Source organism: Bos indicus, chromosome 11, assembly GCF_029378745.1.
Source record: "Bos indicus isolate NIAB-ARS_2022 breed Sahiwal x Tharparkar chromosome 11, NIAB-ARS_B.indTharparkar_mat_pri_1.0, whole genome shotgun sequence".
Classification (NCBI taxonomy): domain Eukaryota; kingdom Metazoa; phylum Chordata; class Mammalia; order Artiodactyla; family Bovidae; genus Bos; species Bos indicus.
Genome location: NC_091770.1, coordinates 106,539,031 through 106,554,868, shown reverse-complemented (window position 1 = coordinate 106,554,868; position 15,838 = coordinate 106,539,031). Strand labels below are relative to the sequence as shown.

The 15,838-nt window shown below is 48.2% G+C and overlaps 1 protein-coding gene across 1 annotated transcript in view; it reads right to left on the bottom strand.

Annotated features, from left to right (window-relative positions):
- The window catches only part of CACNA1B (calcium voltage-gated channel subunit alpha1 B), a 216,485-nt gene that overhangs the window by 99,765 nt on the left and 100,882 nt on the right, over positions 1–15,838 (bottom strand). The window contains exons 15-17 of the mRNA XM_070799820.1: positions 15,703–15,775; positions 2,576–2,693; positions 1,682–1,749 (exon numbers count right to left, since the gene is read on the bottom strand). Of these exons, the coding sequence (XP_070655921.1) occupies positions 1,682–1,749; positions 2,576–2,693; positions 15,703–15,775 (259 nt within the window). The remainder of the gene's footprint in view (positions 1–1,681; positions 1,750–2,575; positions 2,694–15,702; positions 15,776–15,838) is intronic.

The window sequence follows — 15,838 nt, the reverse complement described above, 5'->3', positions numbered from 1 at the left end:
ACTCTTTGGGACCCTTGGCCAGCCCAGGAGTGCCCAGAGCCTGACTCAAACAGGCCTCCACTTCCGCCTCCAAAAGGGAGGGGACCCCTGAGTTAGGGCAGTGTGTCCAAAGGGGTCACCACACAGGGTGTCCAGGCCCGGACACAGGGCCCCAGGACACAGCCTGTCAGTACGTCCTCCCACTGACAACCTTGAAGAGGCAGTGAGAGCTTTGCCCTCAAGCTCAGGACAGCTGGTGCCAGATCACCAAGGCTGCTGAGCACCCCTGGTTCACGGGGCTCCAGAAATCCTGATGCCAGAAGTGCTCTGTGGCTACACCGGTGCCCCCAGCCAGGGGCTTGGGCCACTCTCCAGCTGCTCCTGGATTGCGAGATTCAGTCCACCAACCGACTGACAACAGTAATAGGCAGGCCAGGGGGATTCCCGACCCTCAGAGGAAGGGAGGAGTCCAGACCCACAGGCACAGCCCAGCCCAGTCGAGCGGAGGCAGAGGCAGGTGCACCCATGAGCCCCTGGGGGAACATTCTTCTCAGGGGGCCAGGTGGGGAGGCAGGGCCAGGAGCACATGGACACCGGAGTCGCAGAGACGTCCAGAGCCCAGCTTCCCCAGGGGAGACCCAAGTCAAGCCCCAGAGCAGGGACAGTGTTAAGTGTTGGGACATGCAGGACTGAGTGGGTGGCTGTCAGGGACAGTGGAGGTGAGCACACAGACAGACACACAGGTGTACACACGCACACAGACAGCAGGTGCGCGCCCTTGAGGGTCAGAGCGTCCTCAGGCCTCCGGACCACAGCCCCTTCGCACCAGCAGCCAAGCTTGTCAAAGCGCCAGCCCGAGGCTGCACCATCCGGGACAGACAGCGTCAAAGTAAGCCGCATCACCCGGAGGGATGCCACAGGGAGACGTGTGTGATCACATCCCCCACAGGCTCAGGGATGCGAGATGACTATTAGCTGGCTCCCGCAGGGCACAGCCTGGAGAGAAAGCCATCCCGCTGGGTGCGGATGCGCTGGAACAAACACCAGCTGCTCCTCCAGCCACCAGCCTGGCCCAGAATCCGAGGGCAGCACCACACAGGGCCACCCGAGCTCAGCCATTCACACAGGAGACCAAACACAGGGGTCCCCTCCCCTCCCAGAGAGGATCCCAGGGTCGCCTCACCATCTGGGGATGAACATAAGGGACCCTCACTCCTGGGAATGACGACAGGGTCCCCTCCCTGCCCTTTAGGGTGTTCAGACCGGATGTCCCCTAGGGCCCACCTCACGATGTCTCTCATTCTGAGAGGACACAGCCCCCACTTCACACACTGAAGCCCCCGTGCCCTTCAATCCTGAAGCCAGGGCAGCCGTGCCCCCATCATCTGGGTCTGCCTCTGGGTTGCGTCTCCTGTGGGCCACCTCTTGCTCCCACCCCGCCTCCTGTTTTTCTGGTCATCCTTCCCAGGTCCTGACTTCCCAGAAGTGGCCCTCACAGTCACCCCCCTTCCTGGCACAGTGTCCCCTGCCTCTTGTGCCCCCACATCCCTGCATATCCAGGAACTGAGGAGAGCCCTGGACAACGGCCACACGTTCCTAAAGCAGGACCTGCCCCCTCCTGACGCCGCCGCCTCTCCAGAGTGACATGGCCTGACCCCCATCCACCCATCCCTGGGCTGCACGGGTGCACCCACCCACATACCTTGGTCAGCTCCTGAGCATTGGCGAGGTTGTCCACAGCGATGGCCAGGAAGACGTTCAGCAGGGTGTCTGGTGGCTCCAGCTAAGGAAGGACGTCTATGCCCCAGCCTCCCCAGGGTCAGGCTACGGCTTCCTCCATGCAACACAGGGGCCCATCTCCCCAGGTCCTGGCCAGCCTTGCCTCCTTCCTGGATGTCCCCTGATCCCCCAACCCTCCAGCCATGTCAGCCCCCGTCAGACACAGCCCAGCCTAGCTGCTGGGAGGCAGCCCCCTAGCCTCCTTGACGCAATCTCTGGGTAGGTGACCTTGCAGCTCAGGCCCCCTTGTCTGGCAAGGAGGTATTAATACCCTGGGACTCAGGGGGAACGGCACCCCAGGGTTCTGCCTCATGGATGAACCTGCGCAGGGCTGCAGCAGCCCATGAGACAGCACACTGAGGTCAGCTGCTGCCTCCTGGCATCAACCAAAGCCACGGGCAACCCAGAGGCCTTGCCATGCCCAGAGAGCAGGATGAAGGTCGTGCCCCTTGGGGTCCAGCCACAGGGAAACACTCCAGTCAGGCAGGATGGGGACACCCGCTGCAGAGCCTCCCCAGCTGGGCTTGCCCTGACCCCGCAGAGCCCCTTCCCGACTCCAGACACAAGCCTGAGGAGCGTCCTCCACACAAGACCTTCCCTTGTGCTTCCCTGCAGATTCATTTCTACCAGGGGGAGGTTTTTTAAAAGCTTGGTGCCAAAACCTAATTATTAATTTAAATTAAAGTGAAAACAAAACAAACAGCTGCCCTCAGGCTCAAAGCCCATGTCTTTCCCCGAGTCCTCCCTTCCCACCCCACCACAGTGGGTGAGGAGGAGAGGGACCCAGGAGGCACCTCGCCCAGCCCACAGAGGATACAGTTCCCAAACAGCGTCAGGACAATGAAGTACACAGACGAGAACATGCCCTTGCTGACTCCACCTTGTGATTCGATCCCATGGTACATCACCGCATTCCAGTCCTCCCCGGTCAGGATCTGCGGAGGAAGGGAGGGAGAGCACCCAGGCGCATCTCACAGCCCCCAGAGCCCACACACATGCCCAGGGAGGGACAGCTGAGCCCAGGGCATACGTGTGTGCACACACAGGTTCTTGGATGACACGCAAGGCAGCCCAGGGGCCTCCAAAGGAACTTCCAGAAGGGCCATGGCTGCTGGGCTCAGTCTCTGCCAAGAACGGAAAAAGAGCTCTCGGGAGAGAAGGCGAGCAAAGGCGAGGAGACCAGCACTGGGCTGCGTGGGGTCAGCGCAGGGGGGTCTGCCCAGTGGGCTCCCCACGTCCCCAGCTGCCAGGTCACAGGTCCTCACGCAGGTGAGGAACTCAGGGCTCAGGGGCGGCATGAGCTCTCAAGGCCAGACAGCAGCCGCGGCCTCTGACCCTCCAGCTCGCTACCTCCTCAGTCCAGTGGGCCAGGCTTTGAGAGCGGCTACACACAATCCTTGCCCCATCAGGAAACGGGTCTCATTTGCATTTGTATTTTGGAAAAATGCAAGGGGATAAGATAACAGACTTTCATGCGTCCCCCACTCAAGATGGAGACTGCTGACGGTTTGTCGTATTTGCATCAGGTCCCACCGCCCATGATCACCCTGACAGGCAACCACAATCACAAATCCAGTGTGCGTTCCCATCTACACCACACACATGTACACACACAATATACCATGCGTGCTCCAAACATGCAGAGAAAAGCGCCTGACTACACACACCGTTCTGTTCAGTCACTGCTGCATCCTTGAAGTCGACCCATGTGGACACGTGAGCCCACTATTCCTGGCAAGTGCTGCCCAGGGCCCTCCCACACATTCACCCACCTTCTGATGGGCACTTCGAGGTGCCCACTGTGCACATGAAGCTGGCCTAGAACCGGGCCTGCTGGATCACAGGTTCTGCACACTCTTGACTTAACTAGATGTTTCCAAAGCGCTTATCCCAAATTACTGTCCCATCAGCAACTCAGGCTGTGTCTTCCTCACACCCTCGTCCCAAACTGAGCACCGTCACACCCTCTGATAGCTCCCAGCCCACAGGGTGAAGCAGCAGCCAGTCAGGTGGGACATCTGCTCAGATCTCCTTTCTGTGGCCCTTTCAACTCTTTGGCTTATATTTCTCGTGACTCATCTTTTCTTGCTGACTTCCATATGTACATTCTTTTTTTTCCAATTAAAATATATAAATTAATTTTTAAAATAAATAAAGTGAGTCTTGTATATACTAGTCCTCTATCTCCAATGTCTGCTGGAAAAATCTGCTTGTGTCCTTTTGCTTTTAACTAATTTGTTGAATTATTAAAAAGTTTAATGAAGTCAAATGTATCAGTCTTTCCTTTATGGTTTCTGCTTTTTGCCTCTTAGGAAGTCCCTCTCCATCCCAAGGTCATGGCAAATTTTCCTACATTTTCTCTGAATCATTTTAAAATTTGGTTTTTAGATCTCTAATCCAACTGGAGTTTGTGGTTATGTTCTGTCTACCATGAGGATGAAAATCAACTTTTCTCCCACACAGAAGGCTCATTTTTTGACCATTCCACCCCTACCCCATACCCCACCCATCCCCCATTGATTTAAATGCCATCTTTTGCATATGACCAACTTCCTACAAAAGCCTGGGCATGCTTCTGGGCTTCCTAGTCTGTTCTCTGGTACTTTGTCTTTAGACGTCAAAATCTTCATTATGGTAGCTTTATAGTAAGTCCTGACACACCGCGGGGCAAATCACTCCACCTTGATTGCCTTTGCTATTCTTGGACATTTACTGTCCCATAGAATCAACATGCTGAATGCCAAGAGAAGTTCTGTTGGGATTTGAATCACTGATTAAACTAGGGAGAACTGATCCCTTTACAACAGTAAGCCTTCCCCCTTAAAAACATTTGTTTTCAGTTCTTCGGGTCTTTTAATAACTAGCTATAATTTCACATGTAAAGGTCTTGCATACTTCTTGTGGATTTATTTCTGGGTAACTCATAGCTTTTGTGACTACTGTAAGTGAAATCCTTCATTTTAGTCGAATATTCTAACTTAGCAATACAGGTATATAGAAAGGCTCTATCTTCCAACGCTTCTCTTGTGTTCAGCAGCACTGCTGGCTTCCCTTACCGTTTCTAGCTGACTCTCTGGGTCTCTGTGTAATCACATCACCTGTGCATCCTCTCCAGGCCTCCTGCCTCTTCCTTTTCCTTATTACATCGACTTCAACTGCCTGAATGCTAGCTAGCCTTGGTTTTTCTTTAGTCACAATGCTTTCAACCTGTGCTAGTCTGAGTTCTCCAAAGAAACAAAAAGCAACAGGAGATGTCTGGGTATATCTTGTCTTGTGGTTATGGAGAGTACGTCCCAAGACCCACAGCCGACTGGGAGACACGACGGTGTAAGCTTCAGCCCAAATCTGAGTCCGAGGGCAAGAGAAGCCGAACGTCCCAGCTCAAACACACTGGGCAGCAAGAACGGACTCTCCCCCACTCAGCCTTTGCTCTACTCAAGCCTTCAGTGGACTAGACGAGGTCCCACATCTGCTTTCTCAGTCCTCCATTCAAATGTTCATGTCATCCAGAAACACCATTATAGACATACCCAGAAACAGTGTTCAATCTAGGCAGCCCATGGTCCAGTCAAGTTGTACATGAAATTCACCATCAACAATCTTTTATCTGCAATGTTTGCTATGGTCGTTCTAAAATAACAGTTTTATTTAGATATAGTTCATTCAGTTGCTCAGTCGTGTCCAACTCTGCAACCCCTTGGACTGCAGCATGCCTGTCCATCACCAACTCCGAGAGCTCGCTCAAACTCATGTCCATTGAGTCAATGATGCCATCCAACCATCTCATCCATGGTATCCCCTTCCCCTCCTGCCTTCAATCTTTCCCAGCACCAACGAGTCAGTTCTTCACATCAGATGGCCAAAGTATTGGAGCTTCAGCTTCAGTCCTTCCAATGAATATTCAGGACTGATTTCCTTTAGGATGGACTGGTTGGATATCCTTGAAGTCCCAGGGACTCTCAACAGTCTTCTCCAACACCACAGTTCAAAAGCATCAATTCTTTGGCACTCAGCCTTCTTTATGGTCCAACTCTCATATCCATACAGGACTACTGGAAAAACCATAGCTTTGACTAGATGGACCTTTGTAGGCAAGGTAATATCTCTGCTTTTTAATATGCTGTCTAGGTTGGTCACAGCTTTTCTTCCAAGGAGCAAGCGTCTTTTAATTTCATGGCTTTAGTCACCATCTGCAGTGATTTTGGAGCCCGAGAAAATAAAGTCTGTCACTGTTTGCATTGTTTCCCCATCTATTTGCCATGAAGTGATGGGACCAGATGCCATGATCTTTGTTTTTTGAATGCTGAGTTTTAAGCCAACTTTTTCACTCTCCTCTTTCACTTTTGACTTCCCTGGTGGCTCAGATGGTAAAGCATCTGTCTATAATGTGGGAGACCTGGGTTCGATCCCTGGGTCAGGAAGATTCCCTGGAGAAGGAAATGGCAACCCACTTCTGTACTCTTGCCTAGAAAATCCCATGGACGGAGGAGCCTGGTGTCCATGGGTCACTAAGAGTCGGACACGACTGAGTGACTTCACTTTCACTTTTCACTTTCATCAAGAGGCTCTTTAGTGCCTCTTTGCTTTCTGCCATAAGGATGGTGTCATGTGCATATCTGAGGTTATTGATATTTTTCCCAGAAAACTTGATTCCAGCTGGTGCTTCATCCAGCCCAGCATTTTCCATGATGTGCTCTGCATATAAGTTAAATAAGCAGGGTGACAACATACAGCCTTGATGTACTTCTTTCCCAATTTGGACCAGTCCATTGTTCCATTTCCATTTCTAACTGTTGCTCCTTGACCTGCATACAGATTTCTCAGGAGGCAGGTAAGCCAGTCTGGTATTCCCATCTCCTGAAGAATATTCCACAGTTTCTTGTGATCCACACAATCAAAGGCTTTGGTGTAGTCAAGAAAGCAGATGTTTTTCTGGAATTCTGCTTTTTCAATGATCCGACAGATGTTGGCAATTTGATCTCTGGTTCCTCTGCCTTTTCTAAATCCAGCTTGAACATCTGGAAGTTCACGGTTCACATACTATTGAAGCCTTTCTTGGGGAATTTTGAGCATTACTTTGCTAATGTGTGAGATGAGTGCAATTGTGTGGTATGTAGAACATTCTTTGGCATTGCCTTTCTTTGGGATTGGAATGAAAATTGACCTTTTTCAGTCTTGTGGACACTGCTGAATTTTCCAAATTTGCAGGCATATTGAGTGCAGCTCTTTAACAGCATCATCTCTTAGGACTTGGAATAGTTCAGCTGGAATTCTATCACTTCCACTAGCTTTGTTTGTAGTGACGCTTCCTAAGGCCTACTTGACTTTGGACTCCAGGATGTCTGGCTCTAGGTGAGTGATCACACCATCATGGTTATCTGGGTCATGAAGATACTATTTTGTATAGTTCTTCTGTGTATTCCTGCCACCTCTTCTTAATATCTTCTGCTTCCATTAGATCCATACCATTTCTGTCCTTTATCGAGCCCATCTTTGCATGAAATGTTCCCTTGGTATCTCTAATTTTCTTGAAGAGATCTCTAGTCTTTCCCACTCTATTGTTTTCCTGTATTTCTTTGCATTGATCCCTGAGGAAGGCTTTCTTATTTCTCCTTGCTATTCTTTGGAAGTCTGCATTCAGATGAATATATCTTTCCTTTTCTTTTTTGCCTTTCACTTTTCTTCTTTTCTCAGTTATTTTTAAGGCCTCCTCAGACAACCATTTTGCCTTTTTGCATTTCTTTTCCTTGGGGATGGTCTTGATCACAGACGGCCTCCTGTACAATGTCACGAACCTCTGTCCAAGGTTCTTCAGGCACTCTGTCTATCAGATCTAATCCCTTGAATCTATTTGTCACTTCCACTTTGATTTAGGTCATACATGAATGGTCTAGTGGTTTTCCCTACTTTCTTCAATTTAAATCTGCATTTGGCAATAAGGAGTTCATGATCTGAGCCACGGTCATCTCCCAGTCTTGTTTCTGCTGACTGTATAGAGCTTTTCCATCTTCGGTTGTGAAGAATATAAATCAATCTGGTTTTGGTGTTGGCCATCTGGTGATGTCCATGTGTAGAGTCATCTCTTGTGTTGTTGGAAGAAGGTGTTTGCTGTGACCAGTGTGTTCTCTTGGCAAAACTCTGTTAGCCTTTGTCCTGCTTCATTTTGTACTCCAAGGCCAAACGCCTGTTACTCCAGGTATCTCCTGACTTCCTACTTTTGCATTCCAGTCCCCTATGATGAAAAGCACATCTTTTATTGGTGTTAGTTCTAGAAGGTCTTGTAGGTCATCATAGAAATGTTCAACTTCAGCTTCTTCGGCATTAGGGATTGGGCTCAGACTTGGATTACTGTGATATTGAATGATTTGCCTTGGAAACGAACAGAGATCATTCTGGCAGTTTTGAGATAGCACCCAAGTACTGCATTTTGGACTCTTTTGTGGACTATGAGGGCTACTTCATTTCTTCTAAGGGATTCTCAGAAGAAATTAAGAGATAAAGTTAACATATCATGTATTTCAGTCACTTAAAGTGCACAGTTCAGTGGTTTTCAGTACACTCACAAGTATACGCAACCGTTGCTGCCGCTGCTGCTAAGGCGCTTCAGTCGTGTCCGACTCTGTGCGACCTCACAGACGGTGCCCACCAGGCTCCCCCGTCCCTTGGATTTTCCGGGCAAGAGTACTGGAGTGGGGTGCCATTGCAACCACTACCACAGTCAATTTCAGAACATCTCTGTCCCTTCAAAAAGGAAGTTCACCCATATTAGCTACCCCACCTAGCTGTGGGTTTGTTTTGGGTTGCTTTTTTGTTTTTGAGTCCTTAGTATTTTAGGTTCTTTGTATAACATGTTTTTCATCATAATGTCAACATTTTACTTTCTACATCTATTGATATGCTTATTTTCTCTTTAACATGTAGAGATCAGGAAATTACATTGACAAATTACTATATTACTGAGATAAGTGCAGTTTAGCTATGACGCTCTACTTCACACAGAATTGGATTCGATTTTTTAACCCTTTATTTCAGACTACTTGCATCTACCTTCACTGAGCAAACAGAGTGCCTGTCGTGCGCCACGCAACCTTCAGGCACTTATGATCATCAGTGGACAAAACGAAGCCCCTGCCTCACAGAGCTATGGAGGGAGAGAGCTCTGAAGCGGAGCCAGGAGGCTCAGATGGAATCTGACCTTCTGATCAACTGCTGTCCTAACACAGGCCTCCAGGACACCTGTCACACACTCAAGACACTTTGAGACACCAACCCAGAAATGCCTGGTGGTGCCATCCCTGAAGGATACACATCTGTAAACATCTGTAGCCCTCAGACAGCTATAGTCCAATGGGTCGCAAAGAGTCAGACATGACTGAATGCCCATGCACTTACTGATAATGAATTTTTTATGATTTTGTTATCTTGGTATGTCAGTTTTCTGTTTCACTAACATTTGCTCTTAGCATTATTTTTTTCCTGCTTTCAGTTTCTCGTTGGTTTACTCTATTAGTCTTTTTTTTAGTTTTTAAGATGAGTATTTAACATATTTATTTTCAGCCATTCTCTTATTTTTAGTCATTTTCTTATTTTGACAGTTGCTTCTAAGATTCTAAATTTTTCTCTAAGCATTGCTTCAAACTCATCCTCTAAGTTTTGCTAATTATTATTCAGTTCTAAGTATTCTGTACTATCCACTATGATGTCTTCTTCAACGCAATCCCTCAGCTTTCAAATATGGGGACGATTTTATGTGATTGTTTACTGGTGGTTTCCATCTATCTCAGTAATGCCAAGGATGTGCTCTGGGACTTCCCTGCTGGTCCAGTGGTTAAGACACTACATTCCAATCCAGCGGGTGCAGATTCGATCCCTGGACAGGGAAATACGATCCCACATGTCACAGAACACGGCCAAATTTTAAAGAAATAAGTAAAACTTGTTTTTTATAAGAAGCATGTTCACTGTAGGAGAGCAATTCTTTAATACTTGTAGGGATTTCCTGAATGACTTAACAAGTGATCAGTTTCTGCAGAAGTTCTCTGTGCCCCCGAATGAGCATTTTATCCACTATCAGTTGTAGGCATCAGCTGATTCCTGATCCTTTCTAATGTCATCAGCTTCATCCTTCCGTTTGCTGGAAATATATATCCCTGAAAAGAGAGTGGGCTTTTTATTTCTCTTTGTAATTTCGTCAATCTTTGCTTTTGGGGGCCGTGTTCTTACACTGAATCTTCCCTTTATTGTTATGCAGATGCAGTTTCTTCTTTTTAAGAAAGCTTTCTTTCACCTTCTATTTTGGCTGATGTTACTATTACGCCAGCTTTCTCTTGGTTAATGTTAACTTAGTTTATCTTTTCGGAGACGGCGATGGCACCCCACTCCAGTACTCTTGCCTGGAGAATCCCATGGACGGAGGAGCCTGGCAGGCCGCAGTCCATGGGGTCATGAAGAGTCAGACACGACTGAGCGACTTCATTTTCACTTTTCACTTTCATGCATTGGAGAAGGAAATGGCAACCCACTCCAGTGTTCTTGTCTGGAGAATCCCAGGGACGGGGAGCCTGGTGGGCTGCCGTCTATGGGGTCGCACAGAGTCAGAAACGACTGAATCGACTTAGCAGCAACAGCAGCAGTTTATCTTTTTTTGTATTCATTTAAGTGTAAAGTATGTATTATTTCACACATTCAGAAAGGTACAATGAATATTTAAAGCTCTGTGTACCTACTCCCAGCTTAAGAAATAAAACATTAAAATGTAGCTGAAGGGGAAGGGGATTCAAGAGGGAAGGGACATATGTACACCAATGGCTAATTCATGCTGAGGTATGGCAGAAATCAAACCAATATTGTAAAGCAATTAGCCTTCAACTAAAAATAAATAAATTTTTAAAAATACAAAAAAGTTAAAAAAAAATAAAAGCATTCAATATTTGCTTTGTGTTACTTCATGGCTAACAGCAATGTATAAGGTAATATGGAAAAAAATAAAATGAGCTAATATAAAAAAAAATGTACCTGAAGGTCCTTGAGGAGAAGTCCTCAGTCTCATTCCTCCTCTCCCCACACCCACCTAGCCCTGACTTTGGTGTTAATCATTCCCATGCAGGCTTTTACACTTCTAGTGTATATACACCATAAACAATATTGTTACACAGTATGTCTGGAAACAAGATGTGTTCATCCTTATTTAAATAGTATCATATGCTAAACCATAATGGGAAAGAATGAAAAAGAACACACATATGTATGTATATACGCGTATGTACATGTATAACCGAGTCACTTTGCTATACAGCAGAAATTAACGTAACACTGTAAACCAACTCTGCTTCAATTTTTAAAGTGAATTAAAAATTATCATATGATTTGCATTATTCTGAATCTTGCTGTTCTTAGATTAACATTGCTTCTGACCCATGTTAATATGGGTAATTGCAGGTCATCCACTCAGGGTCCTGCTGCCCAGACAGAACACACTCTTCTCATCACTCTCCTGAGGATGAAGCGTGAAGAGGCGTCCAGGCTTTCGCTACCATATGTGATGCTGCCTCAGTGGTCTCTGTGCATTTGGCCAGGGACCTTCCAGGGCACGTACCCACACAGGAACTACTCCCGTGTGAGTGCCAGTGGGTTAGATACCTGACATTAGTTTCCAAAGCGATTCCATCAACCCACCAACACCACAAGGGAATCCTCATTTCTCCATATCCTCTCTAAAACTTGGGCCTTCCCTTGTGGCTCAGCTGGTAAAGAATCCGCCTGCAACGTGGAAGGCCTGGGTTCAGTCCGTGGGTTGGGTAGATCCCCTGGAGAAGGAAAAGGGTACCCACAGCAGTATTCTGGCCCAGAGAATTCTATGGACTGTATAGTCCATGGGGGTCACAAAGAGTTGGACATGACTGAGTGACCTTCACTTTCACTTTCTCTAAAACTTGAGACTGTTAGGTTTCTTAATTTCAGCTGAACTGAGAGGTGGGTTTCATTTGCATTTCCCTGACTACAAGTAATAGCTGACGGCTTTTACAGGTCTGCTCTTCAGCCCACTTTCCTATCCTGAGTTCCTTCTTTTTTTTTTTTTTAATTTTATTTTATTTTTAAACTTTACAATATTGTATTGGTTTTGCTAAACATCGAAATGAATCCGCCACAGGTATACATGTGTTCCCCATCCTGAACCCTCCTCCCTCCTCCCTCCCCATACCATCCCTCTGGGTCGTCCCAGTGCACCAGTCCCAAGCATCCAGTATCGTGCATTGAACCTGGACTAGCGACTCATTCCATATATGATATTATACATATTTCAATGCCATTCTCCCAAATCATCCCACCCTCTCCCTCTCCCACAGAGTCCAAAAGACTGCTCTATACATCGGTGTCTCTTTTGCTGTCTCGTATACAGGGTTATTGTTACCATCTTTCTAAATTCCATATATATGCGTTAGTATACTGTATTGGTGTTTTTCTTTCTGGCTTACTTCACTCTGTATAATAGGCTCCAGTTTCATCCACCTCATTAGAACTGAGTTTCTTCTTACACACTTTGCCCGTTCCTGCTACATGTTCCTGCTGCTGTTTTCCCTTTTTGATTTGTGGACGTTTTTATTTATTTTGATTGCTCTGCTCAGTTGTTCGGTCATGTCTGACTTTTTTTAGCCCTATGGACTGCAGCCTGCCACACTCCTCTGCCCGTGGAATTTTCCAGCAAGAACACTGAAGTGGGTTGTTGTTTCCTACTCCAGGAGATCTTCCCAACCTGCAGATGGAAACTGTTTCTTGAGTCTCCTGCATTAGCAGGTGGATTTTTTACCACTAGCGCCACCTGGGAAGCCCTTGTTCTGGTTGCTGGTTATTTATTCTGGTCGCTGTTTATTGGCTGATGCTGTGGAAATGTCTGCTCCAGCCTATGACTTATCTGAGATTCTATGGTGATTTTTGGATGCAGAAATTTGTATTTCAATAGTCAAATCTTTCAAAGGTTTCATTTATGATCTGTGCATTTTTATCTCTTCCTTAAGAAGGCCCTCAGTTAGGAACAGTACTCTCCTGTACATTCTAAAATTTGAAATTTGCTTTTCACATTTATGTCTTAATTCATCTGAGCTGATTTTCAAATCTGCTACGAGGTGGAAATCCAACTTCCTTTTTTTCTCTATGGATAACCAAACTGTCCCACACCATCTGCAGTGACAACACAAGTGTTCTGAGTACATAAATATTTCATCTGTGAATAATGACATTTTCACTTCTTCCTTGGCAATCCTGAGAAATTTTATTTCATCTTTTTCTTATTCTAGTGCACCAAGACCACTGATACTGGCAAGTCTGCTAAGAGCTTCTGTCTGGAAGAGCGCTGGGTTTTATCAAACACGCACAGAGTACAGGGTGTGATGCACCCCCACACACTCATCACCCAGCTTCCACAATTAACACACTTTGCTCATCTAATTCCGTCTGCTTCTCACTCTGGTGCTTGGTTGTGCTTTTGCTGGAGCTCAGATGCTCCTTCTGATCGTACATTCTAGAGCTCAGATGCTCTTTCTGCTGGTACACTCTAGAGCTCAGATGCTTTTTCTGATCGTACATTCTAGAGCTCAGATGCTCTGTCTGATCATACATTCTAGAGCTCAGATGCTCTTTCTGCTGGTACACTCTAGAGCTCAGATGCTCTTTCTGGTGGCACACTCTTTTCCTTCTTCAGTCTGTTAAGATGATGAGTTACAGTAATAGACTTTCTAATGTTAAGTCATCTTGCATTTCTAGGGTAAATTTTGCATTTCTAGGGTAAATTCAAGTTGATCATAAAGATAATCTTTAAGGACATCCAGGTTGGATTGGTTCTTATTTCTCTGAGGATGTCTTGTCTTTCTCTGTGTGATGGTAATATATTTTTTTCTTCTCTCATATTGTCTTTGTCTGGCATTTTCATATCAAAATTAGTCCAGTTTCATAAAGGGTGGGATTTCCTTTTTATCTTCTCTGGAGTCATCTGTGTAAAATTGAAGTGTTCTTAAACAGTTGGCAGAATTCACTTGTTAAACTGTCAGCGTGGTAGCCAGGATAGGTAGCTTTTTCAATTACTATCCATAAGTTATTCCCTTTCTGCAGCCGTCTGGGCTTTCTGCTTCCTACTGGGTTACTGCATCCCCCGCCTCCGCTGCCCTAGAGGCACCTGCATCACGCCTGCGGTGCTCTCAGCAGTCAGCCGCAAGTCCCGGCGACTCCTGGACGTGTCTCCGCCACCTCAGATCGTGCTCGCTTCTAGAACGACAGGGGCTGTCCTCCAGTGTTTTAGTTACTTTTACCCAACCTCCTGCCATCAGACTGGCATTCTTCACAGGAAGTCCTTCTTTCTACAACAGATTTTAAGATGTTCTCTTTACTGGGCAGTGTCCAGGTCTCAGCTCTTTCTGGAAGGTCGCTGGCGCCTTCTCTGCACCTCTGAGCCGCAGTGGGCTGAGGTCCTCCACGCCTGCCAGCTCCCCCATTCTCACGAGGACCACGTCAGTGTACGGTTCACCCTCTATTTGTTTATTTAAGTAGCTGTAGTTTTACTTCCAGGATTGTCAGTTATTTGTCATATTAACCCGATATTCTTGGTTCTGAGGTGCCTCTCTTCATTTAGCCTTTAGCCATCAGAGGGTTGAAGGGGCCTGCATTTGCCTGCTGTTTCCGTGTCTTAGGAGCAGATGCCCTCCACCTGTGGGCATGGTGGGCGCTCTTCCACGGGGTCAGCCTCACTGGGAGCAGAGTTCAAGCTGTCCTCCCGCCCCCCCCCACCCCTGTCACGTGCCTCCCTGTGCCCTCTCCAACCCCATTCAGAAGCAGGGGCTCCACCCTGGGCTCTCAGGCCATCGGCCCAGTGTCATCCTGAGGGTGTTGTATGCCTGTCCCTGGCAATCTACTTGGCCTCCTCCAGCCTTAACTACTCTCTCAGCCGCCATAAACGACCAGACACTGCTCTGAGTCATCTGTGGACGCCTTGACAAAGACGGTAAGAAGGGCAATGTGCTCATGGGCACCCCAACCCTTTGAGCTCAGAGGAGAAGCCACAGGACTTGAGGTGGGGTCAGATGCGAAGCGGGCGGTGGCAGTGCAGGGTCTGGAGTCCTGTCAGGCCGGGAGAGGACGACCCTCTGGAAGGAGAGGGCTCTACCCACTGTCCCTGGGGGCGGAGGAGCTGCAGGGCTCCCCCATGTCGGGAGGGCTCAGGGCTTGGGGGGTGAAGTCACTCTGTCAGCAAGTGGCTCAAACAGTCAGCTGGAAAGCCCCCTTCCTTTGAGAGAGGGGCCGCAGGTCCTTGCTCCTCACACTCGTCGTGGCTCCAGCAGTGGCTGAGGGCAGGCAGGGCCCTGGCCAGAGTGCCTGTGGTATGGGGCTTCTCTAAGCTCCATCACGGGCACCCACCCCCGCCCTGGTCCTGCTTGGTCTCAGACGTGGCCAAGGGCACACGTTTGCCTCATCACATGGAGGAGGCCTGTCGTGGAGGCGCAAGGGAGCCATAGCTCTGTGATGAGGAGAGCGCTGAACCAAGAGAGTTCTCAGGAGGGGACACAGATGCCACCAAGAATGGGGCCCCGACCTGCGTGCCCCCAGCGGCTGTGGGGAGTGTGTGTTCAGATACAAGGAGAGCCGAGGGGCTGCTGCGCCAAGCCCCTGGAGGGAGAAGCCTGGGGACAGCTTTCTGCCGTGTTTGCAAAGGACAAAGACAACTGCAATCAGCTCCAGGTCTCCGGCAGAGAGTCAAGCGGCGCCCGAAGCCAGGGCCTCCTGGGGCATCCACACGCCCTGGCAGGCTTGCTCCCGAGCCGGGTCCCAACCGGGGCCTGACATCAGAGGCCCACTGTGCCTGTGTCCTCGTGGGCACTGAGGGGCTGATGGCAGGCTGCCTCCCCCGCGCCCACAAAGCCCCATGGCCACGACTTAGTCCAGAGCCGGGAGCCTTACCTGGAAGACAGTGAGGATGGCGGCAGGGAAGGTGTCAAAGTTGGTTGTCGGAGTCTCATCCTGGAAGTTGAACCTGAGAAGAACAAGGGTCTTGGACAGGCAGAGGCAGGTCCACTGGGCCCAGGACGGCTGGCAC